General features: G+C 43.6%; 1 protein-coding gene across 3 annotated transcripts in view; it reads right to left on the bottom strand.

Moving 5' to 3' along the window:
- The window catches only part of LOC143026591 (growth factor receptor-bound protein 2-like), a 41,035-nt gene that overhangs the window by 5,711 nt on the left and 11,730 nt on the right, over positions 1–23,594 (bottom strand). For all 3 annotated transcript variants that reach the window (XM_076187240.1, XM_076187239.1, XM_076187238.1), the window contains 2 exons: positions 16,248–16,345; positions 13,518–13,637 (listed from right to left, as the gene is read on the bottom strand). In XM_076187240.1, coding sequence (XP_076043355.1) covers positions 13,518–13,637; positions 16,248–16,336 — 209 coding nt within the window. In that variant the 5' untranslated portion in view covers positions 16,337–16,345. The remainder of the gene's footprint in view (positions 1–13,517; positions 13,638–16,247; positions 16,346–23,594) is intronic.

The raw sequence follows: 23,594 nt of genomic DNA, 5'->3' as shown, positions 1-23,594 counted from the left end.
CCTCATCTTTCCTTATTTCTCTTCCATTTTCCTCACTCATCAGTCATTTTCTTTCTACTTCCCACTGTTACTACCTTTCCCTCCCTATCCTCCTTCACATTTTGCAACTCCCTAAAATACTCAGCCCATCTTCCTCTTATTTTCTTCCATTATCATCTCTCCACATGCACTTTTTACTTTTTCTTCTCTACTCTTCCTCTCTTAATTTCTTTCCAAAATGTAATTTTTGCAGGAAAATTAATTTTTCCCTGATACAAACCTGAGGTACTCCTTACAATAGGATACTTTCGCATAGCACGAATATTTCTACTGCAAAATTAAAATCCTCACTCTGTGGGTCTCGGCAATGCTTATCCTCAGTAAGGGGCCCCACTATAACCATTCTCTGAGCCAGGTATGAAATTAAGCACAAGGTTTGTCAGGCAAGGAGAAGGAACTGTTTAGAGGGGTGGTTGAGGAGGGACATTAAAGGTAAGGAGTACCTCAGGTTTGTATCAGGGAAAAATTAATTTTCCTGCGAAAATTACATTTGTTCCGAAGAATACAAACTCTTCGGTACTCCTTACAATAGGAGACTCGAACTTAGGAGGGAAGGAAGTTGTTATCTAGCCTGGGAAACTGCCGTAAGGAAAATCTAGTGTGCTAAGACTATGTTGACCAGACCCCTATACATTCCCCTCACTTTGAAGTGCACCCCTTTCTGTTCCCTGGAGTGGAGACAGACAGGTTATAATCACTTTTGTACCACGGAAGGGCTTGAATCGATTCCCTTGGAATGCTTGAGAGCCCGCAGGTGAGGTAAGGGAATGTAAGAGTATGAGAAGGACTTTGGAAAGTTATCCCTGCAGTTGCCGAGCCAGAACCTGGATGAGTTGTCAGGGTCGGCTGTGTGCTCTTGAGGAGGGGTATATCATCTTCAGGACTTCTTGGGCGGCCACTATGGGGCCCAAAGATAAGTTCCCTAAATATTCCCACATAACTTCTTTGAGGTAAAAAGAAGTGAACGTATTCTGGCTCTTCCATAGACCTGCTTGAAGAACCTGGTTGACTGACAGACTCTTTCTGATGACTAGGGAGGTCCCTACTGCCCTCAGGTCATGGGCAATCTGTGTGGTTCATGTCGCAGGCTCTGCGGATGACTTCCATTGTCCAGTAAGAAATGGAATTCTTAGTGATGGGCTTCGGTCTACCTTTAGTAGAGATGAACAACCTCTTTAATTCTGGTCGAAGAGGTTCGGTTCTCTTGAGGTAGGTCCGGATGGCTCGTATCGGGCATAGAACTGTTTCAGTCTATTCTTCCCCTATAAATTCGTCTAAGGACGGAACACTAAAGGACCAGAATCTATGGTCGGATTTGGCAGGATCTTGGTTTTTGGCAATGAATTGAGGCATGAAAGTGAAGGAGACCTCTTTCCATCCTTTGGAATGGGCGACTCTAAGAGATGGCGTGTAACTCCCCTACTCTCTTGGAAGATGCCAGGGCGAGCAGAAAAAGCTGTCCTCAAGGTGAGGTCCTTCAGATGTGCCTCTCGGAGAGGTTCGTAAGGGGGACCCCTCAGAGAGTTCAGGACTAATGCCACATCCCGCGGAGGAGAACTGATTTCCCTGGGGGGGCATGATCTTTGAAGTGCCTGAAGAGCATGGAAATTTCCGGTGAAAGGGCTAGGACCATGCCCTTCAGAGAAAACACCTGATTTAGAGCTGTCCTATAGCCTTGTACTGCCAAGAGGGAGATCTTCTTGGACTTCCTGAGGAAGTGGAAGGAGGCGATCTCAGGAATGGTGGCTCGATCTGGGACTAACTTCCTGGAGTGGCACCATTTTGCAAAGGCATTTCATTTCCCTTGATAAAGGTTAGCTGAGGAAGAGCGAATATGAGCGGACATGTCCTCCGCCACTTCTCTGTGAAAACCCTTCTTTAGGAGGATCCGGACCATAGTCTGAACGCGTGAAGATTGAGTGCTGAAGGGTTCTTGTGCCAAGCCCCGTTGATGGGTGGATGCAGAAGATCTGGTCTTCCCTGAAGGGCCAGAGGCTCTTCTACTGCTAGCTCGAGGGCGTCTGGAAACCATGGGGCTTCGGGCCACCAAGGAGCGATCAAAGTCATCCGAAGGTAGGATGCGTGTCTTGCTCTCAGGAGTACCTTCTGGAGCAAGGGAAATGGTGGGAAAGCGTAGGAGTCCAGGTTGTCCCAACTTTGCAGAAGAGCGTCTTCTCCTCCTGCCAGAGGATCCGGGAAAGGACTGAAATATATTGGGAGTTGGTGATTCCATCTCATTGCAAAAAAGGTCCACTAGAGGGGAGCCCCATTTGCTGAGGATGAAGTTCGCTACCTCTTGATAGAGGGACCATTCTGTGTTGATTATCTGATTCTTCCTGCCGAGGTGGTCCGCCCAGACATTCCTCTTCTCCAGAATGTAGCAGGCTTTGAGTGACACCTGGAGATTCTTGGCGAGGTTGAGGATGTCCATCATCAGAAGGCATAGTTCCTGGGAGACTGTGCCCCCCTTGCTCGTTCAGGTAGGCTACTACCGAGGAATTGTCCGATATTATGCCCACTACTTTTCCTGAGACTTGATCCTTGAAGTGACGGAGAGCCAGGAGTACTGCTTTCAACTCAAGCCAATTGATATGGGCTGTCCGCTCGACTGTGGACCAGGAATCGCTGATGTGATCGTCGTTGAGGTGGGCTCCCCAGCCCTCCTTGGAGGCATTGGAGAACAGGAGGACTTCGGGGGGAGATGGGCCGAGGGGCATCCCCATGAGAAGGTTGCATGGGCCTTCCACCAGAGAAGAGAATCCTTGACTTCTTCGGTGAGGGAGATGTGTTGTAGGGGTTCTCCCTCTTGCAGGGCCCACTGAGACTTGAGGAGCCACTGTAGCGGTCGCATTCTTTGTCTACTCCTGGGGATTAATTTCTCTATGGAGGCCATATGGCCTAGGAGGATTTGGCATTGTTTCGCCGTCAGGAACCTGGTCGATAGTGCCTGTGCAACTAGAGAAGCGAGATTCTGGATCCCCTTTTCTGCTGGGAAGGACTTCATTAGGGAGGAGTCCAGGACCATACCCAAGTACGTGACTCTCTGTCTTGGTAAGAAATCTGACTTTTCCGGGATGACTACTGTGCCCAATTTCAGGACAAAGGTTAGGACCATTCTCAGGTGTTCTTGGCATAGCTGGGTGGAATGTGCAAGGATCAGCCAGTTATCCAAGTAACGTAGTAGTTGAATTCCCCTGGAGTGGGACCACGCTGAAACGAGGTTGAACACACTGGAGAAGACTTGGGGTGCTGTGGAAAGTCCGAAGCAGAGGCAGGGGAAGTGGAAGGTGTTGCCCCTGTGGACGATTCTGAGGAATTTCCTGGAGGAGGGATGCACTGGTATGTGGAAATAGGCATCTGGGAGGTCCAGCGACACCATGAAGTCCCCTTCCCTGATAGACGCCCTTACGGACTCTGGGGTGTCCATTCGGAACTTCGTCAGGGAAAGGAACTTGTTGAGTGGAGACAAATAGATGACTGGTCTCCACACCCCTGTTGTCTTTTCTACTAGGAATAGCCTTGAGTAGAACCCTGGATCCGGAGTAAAGACTTCCTCTAAAGCTCCTTTCTGGAGCAGAACGGAGGATTCCTCCGCTAGGGCCCGCCCGCGAGCCGAGTCCGGGTGGTAGCTGCTGACTTGGATGGGATAGGGGGAGAGGTTTGGGACAGTGGGAAAGGGAAGACAATAGCCTGTCTTAATGACTTAGTAGGTCCAGTCTTCCGCCCCGGCCACTTCCCATGCTCTCCAGTAAAGGGAGAGGCATCCCCCTATCTTGTGCAGAGGGGCTGGCAAATTCCTAGGATTCCTGTGGGGGAGTCCGGAGCCTCTATAATGTTTGCGTCTAGGAACTCTAGTCGTAAAGGGACGGGGCTTTCCTGTCTGCCTTTTCGACTTGGAGTGGAGGGGTAGGGAATCAGCATGCAGGTGAGAAGGGGGGCCCCCTTCAATGGAGCATAAATTTCTCTGAGGAGGGGATCACTGGGGTCTCCTAGGATGGTGTCTCTCCTGCGGGACTCAATGTTGGCCCAAGACGTTAAGAGGCAGGCCGCTTGATGCTTCAGAGCTCTGCTCGAGCTTTCCCATAGAGCCTGGAGGTTGCATTCCCCTTGGGGTTGCAGCCCGGGTAAAAACTCCCTTACTGAAGCCAAGACGCGTTCCAGCCAGGAGTGCACCGCGAGAGAGAGAGCCAGGCCCTGAACGAGGTCCCTGGATTCTCTGCCGGAAAGGATGACGTTTCTTCTGAGCAGTGAATCCACGTCTGCTTTGACAAACTCTGATAACAGAGCCGGGATCAAGGCTTCTTAAGGTTTGTCCCTGATGGGAAGTAGAAGCATTTTTGCTGTTCCACTGGAACAGAGCGCCAGCGCGGTTTTTCGGTTGCCCGGTTTGTGAGTGCGTCGGAGGCCTGGTTCATGGCTCGTACCGTCTGTGTACTCCATGGGAGTTGGTTTTGTTGTTTGAGAATTGCCCGTCCTGAGGATTTCAGACTCGAACGTGACTTCCTCTTCTTGTGGAAGGCTCAGTTGATTAGCTCTCCTAACTTTAGAGAGGATCTCTGAGCAGGAGGGTGTAACAACCATCGGGGATTCCGACTGGGAATCCTGCGAAGTTTGGTAACTTGCCCTCTCATCCCCGGCGCTGTGGACTTCGTCGCCGTCATAGCTGGCGCCTGTCCGGTCAGCGAGAAACACCGCGTCTGCAACCTCGTCCCTGATCTCTGTCCTCGTGATCAAAGGGCATGGAAAGGTCACCGTTGATCACCCAGCTCTTCCTACGGTGGGTGTTATGCGTACTGCGGGATTCCTGAGTAGAAGAGACTAAGGGGCTCTTTGTCTTTGAACCCGGGTTCGTTGTCCGTGTCGGCGTCGAGTTTCTGGGATGGGTCGGGGGCAAGCCGCAAGCGACCTCATCCGGGAAAAATTTCATACAGGAGCGGTAGCTAGAGGTGGCCCGAGGCGCATGTCCGTCTACGCTAACCGTCCTGGTTGGAGGAATAGAGGACAACTTGGCCCGAGAATGACTCGAAGTGGACGTTGTACCACTTTCCTGGCTACTACGCTTTGGAGGAGGGACCGTCGAGTTTCCGGGATGGGTCGAGGGCAAGCCGCAAGCGACCTCATCCGGGAAAAATCTCGTACAGGAACTGTAGCTAGAGGTGGCCTGAGGCGCATGTCCGTCTACGCTAACCGGCCTGGTTGGAGGAATAGAGGACAACTTGGCCTGGGAATGATTCGAGGTGGACGTTGTACCACTTTCCTGGCTACTACGCTTTGGAGGAGGGACCGTCGAGTTTCCGGGATGGGTCGAGGGCAAGCCGCAAGCGACCACATCCGGGAAAAATCTCGTACAGGAACGGTAGCTAGAGGTGGCCTGAGGCACATGTCCGTCTACGCTAACCGTCCTGGTTAAAGGAATAAAGGACAACTTGGCCTGACAATGACTCGAGGTGGACGTTGTACCACTTTCCTGTCTACTACGCTGTGGAGGAGGGAGAGAATTGCTCGTCTCCTCTGAAGCCGTAGTCCGCCTTCTCTTGTTTTTGGGGGGTGAAGAGGGAAGCCATTTTCTATGCTTGCGCACCTTTTCCCCTGCATGTGCTTTCCTGTGAACATGAAAGGACACGGAACCCTGACTATCATCTCACTGAATGCACGTCTCACACGGGGATGAAGGTGAACACTTAAGAGCTATACACTTGAAACACCAAATGTGAGGATCCACTTGGGCTGGCGGTAAGGGGGTGAGACAAAGGTATCTCCCTTCGGCGAAGGCACACAACCCCGATGAAATTGAAGGACGACGAACTCCTTAGCGTCCTGGAAGTGAGCTGGCGACAATCGAAGCGGGTTGCTTGATTTTCGGCACATACGTAAATATAGAACCGTTGATTAATTAACGGTTCGCTGCCGTGCTAATAATGGAGTTTGACTGAGAATCAGCCCATGGGGGAAACCGATAAAAACTAAACATGTATAGTTGAGAGATGTTAACTCGTTCACTACTGCGAAGAGAATGGTTATAGTGTGCAAGACTTGTGGTGGAGGGCAAGGCCCCCCCCCCCTTGCCCCAATGGGGCCCCTTACTGAGGATAAGCGTTGCCCAGACCCACAGAGTGAGGATTTTAATTTCACAGTAGAAATATTCGCGCTACGCGAAAGTATCCTATTGTAAGGAGTATCGAAGAGTTTGTATTCTTCGGAACAAACATCTTTTTATTACTTCCAAATTTCTGTCACACTCTTACCCATATTTCACATCTGCTCTCCTCTTTGCCTCCTTTATCTAATGCTTTGCTTTTCTTCTCTTTTCTTTGTACCTCTCATATGCTTCTCTTGTTTTATTTTGTAACCAATCTGTGCATGCTTCCTGCTTCTCTTCTACAACCTTCTTTGCTTCCTCATCCCACCACTCACTACCATTCCTTCTGTTTCCTCCTGTCCTCCTTGTTCCACACACCATATTTGCGCACCTTGTGACTCCCTCCTTGAATTATCCCCATTCCTCATCCACTCCTAGTTCTACTATCCTTCACTCACTCCCACTCCTCTCTCAGCTTCCTCTTGTACTCCTCCTTTTCTTTCTCATTTAAGCAGTTTAATTTAAGCACCTCCCTACCTTCTGTCCTTTTCCTCTTTCTCCATCTATCCTCCATTATCAACTTACCTTCCACCAAAAAATGATCTGATATTCCCCTACTCTCTCTTAAAACTATGAACTGTACTACATTGTACTGCCTCTGCAGGAAGTTTATTCTATTCATTTACTATATGGTTGGCAAAGTTGTTTCCACCCACTTCTAAATTAAATATACTTCCTGAGAGTTTCAGACTATTATTTCTTGTTTGCTTCACTTTGTGAAAATTTCATCACTTTTGATGTCAATTCCTTTATAATCTTAAACACTGTATCAAATCACAATTTTTAGGGGAAAATAGATTCCTAGTTTTAGTCAATTTTCATAGATTTATTTCTGATATTTGGAATCAGTTTTGTGGCTCACTGTTGTACTTTTTCCAATCTGACAATGTCTTTAACCAGATTTGGTTACCATACGGGAACAGCACATTCCAAATGTGGATAAACTAATGATTTATATGGCTTGATAATGCCAGATGGACTTTTAAAATAAAAAGATTGCACAATCAGTCCTAGAAATTTATTTGCCTTCTTTGAGGTGGAAATACACTGCTTAGATGATTTGTGATCATCACTGATAATTATGACAAGATCCTTTTCACTATCCACTTTTGTTCCAAGTAAATTTTTGTACGACTTATTTTTGATATTTCAAATCCGTTTTGTGGCTCGCCATTGTGCTTTTTCCAATCTGTCAATGTCTTATTTGCCTTCTCTGTGGTGGAAATACACTGCTTAGATGATAAAGATGATCACTAATAATTATGCCAATATCCTTTTCACTATCCACTTCTGTTAACAAATTTCCAAATATCAACAGGGCAGGACTAGCAACAAGGAATTTAAATTGGACAAATTTAGATTTAAGAAGGAAATAGGTAAGAACTGGTTTACCAATGGTGGTCAACGAATGGAATAAACTTATCAACCATGTAGTGAGTACTGAAACTATTGGTTGTTTTAAGAGAAGGTTAGATAGCTTAATGGATAGGGATGATAGGTGGTAATGGACATGGGACTGCCTAATGTAGGCCTTATGGTCTCTTGTATTTCTTTCTTTCATATGTTCTCATTGTTTTCCCATGTCCAAAACATCCCAATACTCTTTCATCAGCACTATCTACCATCTCCTTTTCCACCCTAGCTCTCCTCCTTGTTTCTCACTCTATCCAACCTTGTAACATCTACTATACTTCTCGACATGTCATCTCAAATACATTTAAACTTTTCCTCTCTGTCTCTTAAATTCTTGGTCTCTGCCCCAGACAGTGCTGTCAGCACAACCACCCCTTCATATAGATTCCTCTTTGCATCCATTCCCAAATGCCCATTTCTCATGACACTTTTTAGTTCCCCAAAGCATTTACTTGCTTCTCTCAATCTCCAATTTACTTCCACTGCTACTCCTCTCTTTCCTGCCACATTACCAATAATACCAAAAGCTATCCACTTCCTCCAACCTCTCCTTAAGACTTGCTTCCAACTTGTTGCCATCCACTCTCCTTGTACATTTCATCACCTTACTTTTACCCACATTTACCTTCAACTTTTTCCTATCACATTCCTTCCCAAACTCTGTCACTAACTCCCTTAATCCATCCTCTGACCCTGCCACATGCACAATGTTGTCAGCAGACAGCAACTGGCTTATCTGCCCACTTTTCTCCATTTTCTTTAATCATCTCCAGTCCCCTGCCCATTACACTTGTCTTTACCTCCTGCACCACCCCATCCATGTATACATTGAACAGCCAGGGCAATATGACAATTCCAGTCTTACCTTTACCTTAAACCACTTGCTTTCTCCATTTCCGATTCTAACATAGGCCTACTACTCTCATAAAAAATCTTGGCTGCCCTTCACAGCTTTCCCCCAATCTGCAAAACCTCCCACAGTACCTTTCTGTCTACCCCATCCTAAGCAAGCAGTAAATCCACACAGAACAAGTTTCATTATATCATTGATTACAATGGTTAAAGAACTGATGTTGATGATGCTTCCTTGTGGAGCTACTCCTTGTTGGGTGTGGGGAGGATAGGGAAGTTCCTCTCTGTACTCAAAGTTCACTGTGATAGGAATTGGGATATAAAGATGGGCAAGTCTCTGGAAGCCCAAGAGGAAGAGCTTACATGTTGGTTGTTCATTAATAAAGTACAAATTGTTTTTATTTTCAACAATATGTGTGTAGTGCTACAACCTGCATGGAAGGCTGTTTGGAGGAATGATACAAAGGAATGGTGTTCCAACTGTCTGGGAATCAGAATGTGTTTGCAGAGACAATTTGTGATGAAAATTGAGCCATTGTTATTTGGAGAAGTTTTCTTTCCATAGATTGAGGAAAGGATGATAACTTCTCTCAAGGTGGTAAGGAAGCTGCCATCCAAACATATTTAGTTGTAAAGTTTAGTATGAAGGATGTTTTCATGTGCAAGTGATACATCATATTATAATTCATGTTGTTTGGGCCTAACTTATTATGCAATTGAAAAGGTAAATGTAGAACTACAAACAATCAATTATTGCCTTGAGGGCTGTGACATGTAAAACCTAATGGTGGTTGGGTAGTCCTATCTGGATATGAACTTGAGTTTTTGGTTTGCTTAGCTAAAGGTCAATGGTAGCATTTCTGCCAGTGTCCCAAACGCTTCAAAAATTGAGGATGGGGGAGTGTACAAAAATTATTTGTTATGAGATATTTCTTATTCTTAGCCATACTTTGGAAGGTGATTATTGATATGTAGGCTTGTAAAGGTCAATGTGCTTGATACCTCACTCATTGGACATGCACTCTCACTTTTAACCCATTGACGACGGGTATCATGTATACATGTCATAGCAGAATTGCCACAGACGACGGGAGCATGTATAGGTGACATGACACTTGCCGACGGGGAAGTCATCCATAGCTGCACGAGTTGTTTTGGTACTAACGCCGGGCAACATGTATTGATGATTTCTCTACCGAAACGACGGGATATCATACATGCATGCCATATTTTTTATTTATTTATTTATTTATTTTTTATCTATTTATTTATTTTATTTATTTATTATTTATTTTTTATTCGTTCTACTTATTGTTCCCCCCATCCCTCTCCTCCTCCACCTCCCACACGCGAACCTGAAACAGTGGGGAGGGGGGGGATGGAGGGTATGCTCCCCCCCTATCCCATGGGAGGGGGGATTCCCTCCTCTACCCCCGTTTCTCTCCTCCTCCACCTCCCATACACGAACTGGAGCCAATGGGGAGGGGGGGGAGGGGGGTATGATTCCTAACTCCATTTCCCACCCTACCCCCCCCCCCCATCCCACTTTCCTTACACCAATTAGTGAAGGGGATATCATGGGAGGGGGGTATGCTTCCTAACTCCATTTCCCCTCCTACCCCCCCTACCCCCCAACCGAGGTTACAACAGGAGATCCTAGGCCTCTCTCGCCACTCGCTAGCCTGACATCATGCCACGCAAGCAACTCTCAACCGCTGCCTCAACCCCTGCCTGTTCTGGTGCTGACCCTGGTTCAGCTCAGCCTTCCACTTCTGGTCTTAGAGCCAAGAAGAGGACCCAGCGTCTTTCAACCCCTAGGCCTGACTCTTATGTTGACGACCCGGCAATTGCTACTCGACCTCCTCCTGCCTCAACCTCAACCCCTGCCCGTTCTGGGGCTGACCCTGGCTCAGGTCAGCCTTCCACTTCTGGAGTTAGAGCCAAGAAGAGGACCCGACGACCTTCAACCCCTAGACCTGACTCTGACTCGGAGGTAGACGACCCGGCACCTGTTACTCGTCCTCCTGCTACATCTCAACAACCTGCCACAAATGTAAGTGTGAAAATTTATGTTTGAAATGTAATTATTTTGATTGTAATATAAATGTGTGACAGTTTTCACATACACGTGCGAGATGCATATTTTATGTGATCTATTTTGTATATTTCAGGTCCCAGACTCTGACTTGGAGCTGGATACAGGGGGTGACGATGTCTTGCAGCTTCGGTCGGACAACTCTTCGTCAGAAGAAGAGGAGTGGTCTGACTTGGATTATGTGGACTTCACCCCATCAGACAACGACCCTAACACCTCGCAGGATTCAATCCCATCTGACGTCCCTCTTGCCAATATTCGTCAGGAAATGTTCAAGAGGAATGCTCCCGGGACCCCATCCTTCGTGTGGAAAAAGGCACAAAATATCCCACGGGTGAATGGTTTTTCAGCCTATCCAGGTGTAACACCATCCCTGGATGAGGAATCATCTGCCTGGGATATTTTTAGGACCCTCTTCCCAGACCATCTGTTGGACATCATGGCTGATGAAACCAACAGATATGCTCAGCAGCACCCACCCACCAGTTCCAGCCACATGAAGGATTGGGAGCCCATAACACCAAGGGACATAAGGACGTTTATGGGATTGAAGATGTTGATGGGCATCCACAGGCTCCCAGACCAGCGGGACTACTGGTCGAAAGACGAGTACTTGGGAGTCAACATTTTTAGAAAAAGTATGCCTCGTGATACTTTTAGTAAGATTGCCACCCACCTGCACTTCACCAACAACGAGGAACAACCCGATAATGACAAGCTCTGGAAGCTCCGCCCCGTCATTGATACCTTCACCGAGACGTTCCGTTCAGCCTACGTGCCCAGCAGAGAAATCACAGTTGATGAGTCCATCCTGCGGTACCGAGGGCGTCACCACGCAATTCAGTACAACCCCACCAAGAGGGGCCGCTTTGGCTTCAAAGCCTATAAGCTCTGCGTGAGTGACGGTCCAGCAGCTGGCTACACATGCTCCTTCAAAATATATATGGGGCAGGAGGACAGGGGAGATGTGCCAACCTCCCAGAAAGTTGTCGTCCAACTGATGGAGTGTGCCAGACTGTTGGATAAGGGGTATAATTTGTACTTGGACAACTGGTACAGTTCCCCTTCCCTCTACCACTACCTGCAGTCCAGGAGGACAAACGTGGTGGGCACTGTACGGCTGAACCGTAAATACATGCCACGTGATCTGGAGGCCAATAGGCGGGGTGATATTGACTTCCGATCCAGTAAAACCGGGATGTTGGCACTCCAGTGGAAGGACAAGAGAGTTGTCACCATGCTCTCCACTGTTCACACCAGTGAGACTACAGAAGCCGGCCAGGACAGGAGAGGGAACGTGAAAGTAAAACCGAAGGCAGTGGTGGACTACTGCAACGGTATGAAGGGGGTCGACCTCTCCGACCAGCTGGCAAAGTATTATGCTATCCCCAGGAAGGTAAACAAGTGGTATATCAAGCTGTTCTACCATTTGCTTGATTGCCTCGTAGTGAATACGTACTGTCTGTACAAGCAGCTGGGTGGAACAACATCCCAGAAAAATATGAGGCTTGGCCTGGTGGATAGACTACTGAACTTTGACCGTCGGAGAGGTCGCTCCAGAACCCCCTCGGTCCCTCCATCTGCCAACGGTATGGACACGCGGGTCCATATCCTGGTGGACACACCTGGCCGGAAGTTCCGACGCTGCCATGGCTGCTGGGAGCAGTCAAAGAAGAGGAAGATGGTGAGGTATATGTGCAGGGAGTGTAACCTCAGCTTCTGCCCTGCCTTCTGCTTCAACCACCACCACGGCCTCCAGTAGCACAGGTTGACGTGCAGGTGGGAGGCAGCTAATAGAATAGGATAGATTTTTTTTTTTATAGGTTTAGTGGATAGGGACCTCTCAGATGGAATGAACCTTGACGTGGTTGAGAGGCTGAGTAACCAATATGGTAAAACATATTGGTGAAACCAATACATTCCAAATAGTATATAAAACAATCCATGTATTCAACTAAATAAAGATTTTCTGTTCTCGAGAGAGTGTCGCTATTGAAGAGGATGAGCTAAAGAATAGAAGATGGATTGACAGTTCAGAGGTCTTTGGCGGAGAAGAAGAAGAAGAAGAAGAAGAAAATGATGAGAACCAAAAGCCGAACAGAAAACGGGTGGAAAAATTTGACGTAAAACACTGTCCCAAACGACGGGATGACATCTATAAATGCATAAACAATAAATCAATTTGCTGTAATGTTTACAGGCTTCAGTAAAAGACAAAATAGTATTAGACAATTTCATATTGTAATATATCTAGTACTTGATAATAAATTATATAATATATTATATAATGTATCATTATCATGGCCGATTCTCAAGTAATATGCCTCATAAACTCAACCTTATCAACCTCGAAAGTATTTTATATACAAAGCTGTATCGCCAAAGAAGGCAAACAGACACGAAAGGAAATTATTGTGTGAGGACTATACAATGTCGTCCGCCACTGTAGAGCGCCGGCATGAGCGTTACCGCTCGTTTTCTGTTGCCCGGAATACGGTGCTGCCAAGCCTACACCCGCCCCGTCGTCAATGGGTTAAAAAAGGGAAATCTTGGATGTGGGGTGTCTTTGGAGGTGACAAAATGCCTCCACATTGGGGCACAATCCATTTCATTCAAAGAACAAAATATCAAGATAAGGATGGTAATTTTTTTTAGATTAAAAGGAAAAACATTGAATTTATGTTGTCAACAAGATAGGTTAGTATTGTGTTAACTATTGAGAAATCTACTATTGTTTTGGAGCTGTTCATTGGAAGGTTTCCAATTTACACAAGAAAGGTACTATCAATGTCTTCTTCTCAATCTTGTTTCATCCCCTTTACTTACAATATTCTCCTTGCTAAACTCTCCTCATTTATTCCTTACAAATGCCACCACATGTACCTTTCTCAACAGTGATCCAGAGAATAATTTGTACTAACAAGTGTAGAAATGGATGCTACCAACATCACTGGCAACCTTAAAAGAAAATTAACTTACTTGACTGATAGTGAAAAATCACCTGGAGAAGTCTCACTGACTCGAACAAGGAAAGCTCCTCCATGTTTTTTGGATAAAAGTTTTTCAGCATCTGCTCTTGTTATTCGCCCATAATACCACCTGGAGATAGAACCAAAGATTAATACTCTGACTTTCGTTATATATATATATATATATATCATAACACTACAGAGATCTGGACTTCAGAAAACTCTGGAAGTTATTTGTTAGTTTTAAACTTCAAAGGTTGTCCATTTTATTGCTTACCTTTCACACACCTTCACAATCTTTTCACTATCTTACCATAAATTCTTAATTCAAATAAAGAAACATTTATTGGTTTATTGCATCATTAATAAAATGATAAATTAATGTAACATGCCCATACACGTATGGTACAATAGACATGAAAGGCTAAAAGTTTAGGCCTCATATTTGGTACTAGTATGACTTTTAGCCCACATATCAAAGACACATACACACCAAAAAAATAAATAAATAAATAAATTAAATAAATTAAATAAATAAATAAATAAAACCTAAAACTATCACAAGCATTGACTCTGGACCACAGAAAGAAATTTTCATAACTATCTTCAAACAATCCTTAAGAACCACCCTTGACTATGCCTCCATAGCTTGGTTCCCAACAATCATTAAGATGAACACTAACAAAATTCACCCAGGGATTGAACAACTTTGAATCTGAATTATTTTTTCCACAAAAATTTGCCCCAGAAGTCTAACTTTCCTTGGATTTTGAATACAAAGATGGCTATATTACATGGTACCAAATTCAATAAGACCATATCTTAGAAGATTTTAACAATTTTCTTTAAGTAAAAATTTTAAAACATACCAGTTCTAGTGTATTGTATATGGAAGAAGAAGAAGAAGAAGAAGAAGAAGAAGAAGAAGAAGAAGAAGAAGAAGAAGAAGAAGAAGAAGAAGAAGAAGAAGAAGAAGAAGAAGAAGAAGAAGAAGAAGAAGAAGAAGAAGAAGAAGAAGAAGAAGAAGAAGAAGAAGAAGAAGAAGAAGAAGAAGAAGAAGAAGAAGAAGAAGAAGAAGAAGAAGAAGAAGAAGAAGAAGAAGAAGAAGAAGAAGAAGAAGAAGAAGAAGAAGAAGAAGAAGAAGAAGAAGAAGAAGAAGAAGAAGAAGAAGAAGAAGAAGAAGAAGAAGAAGAAGAAGAAGAAGAAGAAGAAGAAGGAAAAGAAAGAAAAAAAAAAAAAAAGTTGCACTCAAAATTATTAGAACCCAAAGGCCTCCATGATCAAGTTCCAAGGTACCACTATTTTGATGATACTGTGAACCTTACGCAACTCCATAATATACAAACATACTAACAAGTCACCCATGCAAGAAATATTATCTTGTTCATGTAGGGCACTGTAGAACGAGTTGTTCTGTATCTTTTGTGTGGTTGCATCTACAACAGTTTGAATATTTGGTCCAGCCTATTATGTATTGATATTGCTTTTATACTGAATGGTGTCCTGAATGGTGTATTTATCACTTCTCTTGAAATGGGTTTTTCTATAGGGTTAATGTCCAGGAGTTTTTGGCAGAGTAACAAGTTTTCTGGTCTGTCTGAAAGAGATTTATTACAAATCCAAGTTTTTGTGGTTTTGTTTGGATGTATCTCATTAATTGTACCTTGTTATATCTACCTAATTCCAGTACACAGGAGAGGAGCATAAATAGCTTCAAATTCATATATCATTCCAACCTGGGCCATATCCTTATTTACCAATTATCTATATTCAGATTTTAATTCATATATTGTTCCAGGTTGGGCTATATCACACAAGTTATTCCGGGTATTTATACACCTCTATGGAAACTATCTTCTCACCCTTTCTACATTTAATCTTCTTAATTTGTTCTCACGATCTCTTGCCTTTTAACTTGGCTACCTATATGGATGATGATGTGATGCAGGAGGTGGAATGGGTGGGGGGATTGGGGGGTGAGTTAGTATGTGTGAGCAAAATTTGACGCAGCCTGAAGGGATTTCTCCCCGTCTTCTCCTTTTATGCATGGGCGGATGGAAAGGGGGGGTCGCCGATTTAATGAAGCGGCCTTGCTGTGGATGTGCTGAGTCTTGCAACACTGCTTCTGACCCAGGGCAGTGGACAAGGTGCAGGGATGACCCGTCATCCAGGAGGTGCTAAGATAAGAGGGAGGCTGGAGGGGTGTGGAGTGTATTCAGGGATGGAATGGGTGGGAATGATTTTATGCCTTTTCCTTTTTGGCTACCTCCCTTGTAAGGGGAAAAAAGCCTTGGTATATGTATGTATGTACCTTCCTTATAAGGGGGAAAAGCCCTTTTGGTATGTAATATACAAGTAGTTTATCTCTTAGTCCTCCATTATGCTTTAGTTTCCACATGTGGCATTTGATAAAGTTCTTAGATTTATACTATTAAAAACAATAGAGGCAGTCAAATTAAGAAAGACCACATGTCTAAGGGATGTGAAGAGATACAGTTTTCCATATAGATGCATAAATACTGGAATAGTTTAGATGATATAGCCCAAGCTCAAACAATACACAAATTCAAATCTAAATGATAACTGAAAATCAAGGATACAGATCAAGTTGGAATCTGTACATGAATTTGAGGCCAGGTGTGATAAATAGTTAAGTAGGGGATGGGCTCCAACAAAGGATGCTCCTTTCCTCTATATATGATTATGTACAATCCAAATAAAAGGTGCATAGTATACTTACTCATGGTTTTTCATTTCAATATAGTTGCTTGGAACAAGACCTTCCTTTCCATCCAGTTCTGCTCTGTACCAGTTCATGTCGTCTTCCATATTCAACACCTGTCAAGAAAAGATTTAGTTTAGTCAACTGCCACGTGCCAGATGCAGTTCCTGCACTTTAATCAATCAAGTTTTATTAAAATTATCAAATTGGATCAAAGATGATAAAAATGATGACAATAAAGATGAAGACTAAGATGATGATGATGAAAATGAAGATGATGATAAACATGATTGTTTGGCAGTTGTCCTCACAGCATCACCTTGACCCTGTTGGCTCACACAATGTCCATTGGGATGACAGTCTGCCAGATACAAGTCCCACGAGACAGCCAACTTGCGCACCTGGTCGGAGTGGTACTCAGCTGCCATGAAGTATGGCTCCAGCACAAGGGCTCCCAGCACAAGGGCTCCCAGCACCACCATGGCCTCATCTCAAAGTCCCCCTGAATAGCAGTCAGCCCAATGGAGTCCCCCGGGATGACCATCCAAGGATGCCTACAGTTCCTAGCTGCACTGAGGTCAACCCTCAGCCAGGTCGGCATGGTTCGCACAAAACAAATCCCCTGGGAATGCCCCTCTATGTGGTGTCTCCCGAAATGTCAACACTTCTTTCTATTAATTTTGATTGGATTTTGTACACCTTTTCATACATGGGGAGCTGATACCCAGCAACTACTCCCCTCTTTCTTATTGCAGCTGATGATCAAAAAATCCCACACTAATACAATAAACAACACTAGCCTTACCGAGACATTTTTTTCCTTGAGTGACCTGTGGGCCAATCCAATAACTAATACCAGTTACCTGAGACCTGTAAGTTTCCTACAAGTAAGGTCTGGGGCAAGATTGATCAATTGATTGGTTTCTGGAATAAAACATTTTGTATTTTTATTTTTGCATACAATTTAGTGCCAATAGTGGGTACCACCATCAGGAAGTGCACCCTTGAAGGGCTGCCACTGTCTCTGGATTTGGTCCAAGATAACTCTCCATTAATATTAACTGAATTTCTTTCACTTTTTCACACTTGGAGAGCTGATGGCAAGCAACTGCTCCCCTCCTAATTTCAGCTGATGTAAAAACACTCCCATACTAATACAGCCAACAATACAAAGTTTCTTCCCAGAGAGATTTGTGGGCAGGCCTAATGACCACAGCCAGCTGGTTTTCATTCAGAGAAATGCCAAGTACATAAGAACATAAGAATGAAGGAGACTGCAAGAGACCATAAGGCCTACACTAGGCAGCTCCGTATCCATCACCACCTGTCATCCCCATCCATAAAGTTGTCTAATCGTTTCTTAAAACTACTGATAGTTTCAGCGCTTACTACATGGTTACTAAGTAAGCGCTGAAACTATCAGTTGTTACCAATTCTTATCATGTTTTACTCTTTGCTGCTACACCAATGGACATTCCTTTACTCATTTCTTCCCATTCACTTTGGATCTAAAAGCCACAATACCACTTTTCTGGTATGTAGATATTTGTATGTAGGTTTGAGGTAAATGTGGGGCTACATCAGGGATGTGTCATGTTGCCACTGCTGTTATGTTCAATGTGTACATGGATGGGGTCGTGCAGGAGGTATACGTGAGGGCAATGGGCAGGGGACCAGAGATGGTTAACCACTTCAGTATGATGACACCTATGTAGGCGTCATGAGGTGCAAGTGGGTACACGAGGATGCCAGCATCGGGATCTTGATTATATACATTTTGTAGATGTACACAAGTTACCCCCAGATTCTGTGAAATGGTTTGATCTTTTTTGTGTTTATCATTACTCAGAGTAAAAGACAACACGTAATGTGATGCAAATTATTTATGGCAGCCGATGCAGCACGCGAGAATTTGAGTCATACTGAAGTGGTTAAAGAAAATGGAAAGTGGGAGGTGAGCCAGTTGTTTGAAGATGATGCTGCTGTGGTGGTAGGGTCAGAATGGGGTTTAAGGTGGTTAATGGAGTTTGGGAAGGTATGCAATAGAAGAAAATTGAGGGTAAGTGTAGGTAAAAAGGTGATGAGATATTCAAAGAGTGAGGATGGCAATGAGTTGGAAGTACGTCTTAAAGGAGAGAAGCTGAAGGAAGAGATAGTTTTAAGTATTTGAGGTTCCATGTGGCTAGAAATTTACCTAACTAGTATACTGGAGAGGCACAACACTTAGGTCTTGTCTCCTATTCTCTCATTTTTCTTTATCATGCCTACTCTCAAATTCATGTACAGTTCCAACTAAAATTATATCGTTCATTTCCAATTATCATATTTAGATTTGAATTTGTGTATTGTTTGAGCTTGGGCTATATCACTTCCTAAGCTATTCCAAGTATTTATGCATCTATATGGAAAACTGTATTTCTTCACATCCTTTAGACATGAAGTCTTTCTTAATTTGCTCCCATGACCTCTTAAAGCCCCCCATCTTTAATCAGAAGATCTCTTCTGTCAATGCAATCTATCTCCTTTAGTAACCTGAATATTGTAATCATATCACCCCTTCCTCTTCAATCTTTCAAAGCTGGCAGACCCAGTCCTTTTAGTCTTTCCTCATATGGTTTATCTGTGAGGCTGGAGACCAGTTTGGTTGCTGCCCTCTGTATTCTCTCAATCTTACTTATATCCTTCACTCTGTGTGGGGACCATACTACTAATGCATATTCCAGTTTTGGACAGATCAGGGTTTCAACAAGTTTTTTCATCATCTCTTCATCTGCATAGTGAAAAGCCACTTTGATCTTCTACAGTAGTCCACTTCTCTCCCACAATCCTGCAGATATGTCTGTCAGGTGACAGGTTGTCTTTTATCAACACTCACAAGGAATAGATTTAGGATGGTCTTTTGCCACTATTGACTTTTTCCAATGCTTTGTATTTTTTGGTATTGAACTTCATTTCCTTTTCTTGGCTCCCTGTAAAAAAAATTTGTTTAGACCTTTTTGCAACAGTTTCCTGTCCTTTTCATTTTTCACTTCTCATGATGTGGGGTGGAGACTTGGAATTTAAGGCAGAAAGAAGTTTAAATGTGTTTGAGGTGAAGTAACAGAAGCATGGTAGGGGTTACAAAGTTGGATAGAGTGAGAAATGAGGTGGTGAGGAGGAGAGCTTGGGTGGAAATGGAGATGGCAGATAGGGTTGATAAAAGATTATTGGGATAGTTGGGACACATGGAAAAAATGAGTGAAATTTTTTTTAGTAAAAGGTGTGGAAAGCAAAGGTGGATGGAGTAAGGACAACCAAGGATGAGATGATGTATGGGGTGAGTGGAGCTTTCAGCAAGAGGGTAACATCTGCTGAACAAGGGAGAGAGCATTGGATGGGGCGAGTGGAGAATGGTTATGTATAAGTAATATTTTGATGCAGCGTGTGGGATTTCTCCAAGTTTTCTCTATTTTCTGCACAAGGGGTGGGGTCCCAGTGAAATGGCTCTGCTGTGGATGCGCTGCATCTTGCTGCATTGCTTCTTACCCAGGCAGTGGGCAAGAGACAGTGGTGACCTTTCATCCGCATGGAACTAAGATAAGAGGGAAATGGGTGGTAGACAGGAGTGTAATGGCTTGGAGTGGGTGTCTGCTTTTGATCTGGTTATCTCTCTTATACTGGGGAAGAAACCCTTGATTTACATTTTAAATCAGGAATGAAATAATTTGTATTAGTACTTTTACATCATAGCTTCATTAGTATTTGTATACAACTTAAAAATGAGAAATTATCTGATCCACCCCTGCTTGACAATGCTTTAACTCAATGACAAATTTACATCAGCCATGACATTGCTCAAAATTTCATCAAGCTGTCAAAGCAATTGAAATCTCATGTTCACACATTGCATTTTAAGACTGTGCTGCTCTAAGGTTGACTGTATATATGCTTACCCCTGGCTCCACCCCACCTCATCCCTCACATCTTTTCCTTTATTCCCATTTTTGTATGCATAGAAAATATCTGAATACTCATAAAAGCAACTTAAAAAAAGTTATTTTTCCTCTTGTGCTTTCAATTTCAAGAACAAAAGTCAACCCCAATTCCCCAGTCAAATGACCCTCTGACCTTCTACCCATCAAAGAACAAAGCAATCAAGCCATCAAGAGTCCACACATGCTGGTTTCCTTTGACCTTTACTCACTTGACCTCTACCGGACTGCCTACATTCAAATTAGACCAAACTTTTTCACTCTTGGAAAAAAGTTCCTATGCTGACACCATTCAAAACTAATATAGTGCTATAATTGCTGTGGCTGTTGCTACTCTAACTCAATGCAGGGCAAATGGGAGCATGCATATACACTATCAAGAACCACAAATATTTCCATATGTGTGTCTTGGATCATGTGTTGGACTTGTAATCAACAGCTATTTCCCTCCTGGAAGAGAGCTCAGAGTTCATATATGATCAATCTATGGGTAATGCTGTGACGTTACACGCATACACACTCCCAACTCCCTGCCCACGATAATTGGAATAATGACTCACAGCACAATGACAATGAAATTATTTCAGCCCTGGACAGGATTCGAACCCAGACCGCCATAGTGACAGCCATGAACACTACCACTGTGCCATCATGAGTGTAATGTGTAATATGTGCGTGTGTGTGTGTGTATATATGTATGTATATGTATACTGTATATGCATACATATACCAAGGGCTTTTTCCACCTTGCAAGGAAGGTAGCCAAAGTCAAAGCCATAAATCCACTCCCACCCATTTCATCCCCACATACTCCCCTTCACTATCCTTCCCCTTTTTCTTCACTCCTCCTGGATAACTGGTCATCCCCAAATCTTGCCCACTGCCCTGGATCAGAAGCAATGCAGCATGACAGAGCACATCCAAAGCAAGGCCCCTTAATTTAAGAGAAATCCCTTCGGGTTGCAGCAAAATATCATTCACACTTACTCCCTCAACCCCCACCCACTCCTTTCCATGCATCACAGCATCATCCATACACAACCATTCTCCACTCACCCCTGTCTTCTATCTTCTCCCTTCCTCAACATTCCCCTCTTTCCCAATGTCCCTTTCACCCCATCCATCTCATCCTTGGTTGCCCTTTCATGTTCACTCCCTACACATCTGCCTTCCACACCTCTTTCACTAATCTTTCTTCATTCATTCTTTCCATGTGTCCAAACCATCCCAATACTGTTTCATCCACCCTATCTCCCAACTCCCTTTTCACCCTCACTCTCCTCTTCACCTCATTTCTCACTCTATCCAGCCTAGTAAACCCTACCATACTTCTCAGGCATTTCATCTCACATTTAATCTTCCTCTCTTACATTCCATGTTTTCGCCCCATACAGTTTTGTTGGCACTATCACTCCTTCCTACAATCTCCTTTCTCCATTTAGCATCTATTCCCAAATGTCCATTTCTCAATACACTTTTTAATCCCCCAAAGCACTTACTTGTTCTCTCAATCTACATTCTACCTCCACCTCCATTCCTTCCTTTCCTGCATATTCACACCCAAGTATCTAAAGCTATCTACTTCCTCTAGTCTCTCTCCCTTAATACTCACTTTCAATTTGCTGCCATCCTCTCCCCTTGTACATCTCATCACCTTATTTTTGCCCACATTTCAACTCCCTTCTTTCATACAACTTCCCAAACTCTGTTGAGAACTTCCTTAATCCCTCCTCTGATCTTGCTACAAGTGCAGTGTCATCAGCAAACAACTGGTTTATCTCCCATTTTTCTCCATTTATATATATATATATATATATATATATATATATGTATACATATACCAATAGCTCTTCCCCCATCACAAGGGAGGTAGCCAAAAAACAAAGGCATAAAATCCACTCCCACCCATTCCATCCTCGCATACTCCCACTCCCTCCCTCTTATCTTGGCTACTCCTAGATGATGGTAGGGATTACTAAGTTGGATAGAGTGAGAAATGAGGTGAAGAGAGCAGAGGTGGAGAGGGAGTTGGGGGATAGGGTTGATGAAACAGTATTGGGATGGTTTGGACACATGGAAGGAATGAGTGAAGAAAGATTAGTAAAACAGGTGTGGAAGGCAGAGGTGGAAGGAGTGAAAGAAGTGAATATGAGGGGCAAAGAGAATGTCTGTTAAGGAAAGAAGGGAGAAGAAAGAAGATAGGGTTGAGTGGATGAGTTGTGTATGGATGATCCTGTGATGCATGGAAGGAAGTGGATGGAGGATGTGGGGGTGAGGGAGTAAGTGTGAATGATATCTTGATGCAGCCTGAAGGTATTTCTCCCCATTGCTTTTTCTGCATGAGGGGATGGAGAGGGGGTCACCAATTAAATGAAGTGGCCTTGCTGTAGATGTGCTGTTTACATACATATTTACACACACACACACTCCCCTTCCTGTAAGATACAACTAAGTAAATACACACTCTCTCACACACACACGCATGCACGCACACACACACACTTCAAATCTGTATTCACAATTGACAACTCACCTAACTGTGAGTGAATAGACAGAAATCCCCCTCAATCAAGGAAATAACTGTAACAAAGAAGGAAATCAGCAACCAAATAAAAAACCTTGATGTCAGAAAATCGCATGGTCCACATGGAATTACAAATTGGATACTGATAGAATGCGTAGAAGAGTTAACATATAAAATATACAATATAATCAAATGCTCACTCAAAGAAGGAAGGTACCACAAGACTGGAAAAATACAAACATTGTACCAATATATAACGGAGGAAACAAGGAAAATCCAACTAACTACAGACCGGTCTCCCTAACAAGCACAGTAGCTAAAATATGTGAAAAAGTGGTTGAAAGTAGATGGGTTAAACACCTGGAAGAAAAAACTATACTGAACCCAAATCAATTTGGATTTAGACAAGGAAGATCATGTACAACAAACCTGATCTACTTCTATTTGAGACTAATAGATATAATACAAGAGAGGGATGGATGGGCAGACTGTGCCTATCTAGACCTACAAAAACCATTTGATAAGGTACCACACAGGAAATCAATAAGAAAAATAGAATCAATAGGTGGCATCGCAGGTAAATTATTAGAATGGATGGAGGATTTCCTGACTGGGAAAAAAATGAGGGTAGTAATTAGAGATAAATACTCAAAGGGGGAAGAAATGATAAGTGGTGTCCCACAGGGGTCTACTGACTATCTATAGAATCATGAAAGGAAATCCTTGATAGGAATGATTTACTAAAAAATGGCAATATAAAAACAAGAGGTCATGAAAAGAAACTCAAAAAGGATAACTATAGAAGAGATCTGAAAAAAAAAAAAGCTTCCCACGTGCTGGATATCTGGAACAACTTAGATAAAGAAACAG

This window comes from Oratosquilla oratoria, chromosome 6 (assembly GCF_046742065.1).
Source record: "Oratosquilla oratoria isolate Oo_2021 chromosome 6, ASM4674206v1, whole genome shotgun sequence".
In the NCBI taxonomy this organism is placed as follows: Eukaryota; Metazoa; Arthropoda; class Malacostraca; order Stomatopoda; family Squillidae; genus Oratosquilla; species Oratosquilla oratoria.
Note: the sequence above shows the minus strand (reverse complement) of the source record. Positions and strands in the feature narration are given on the sequence as shown.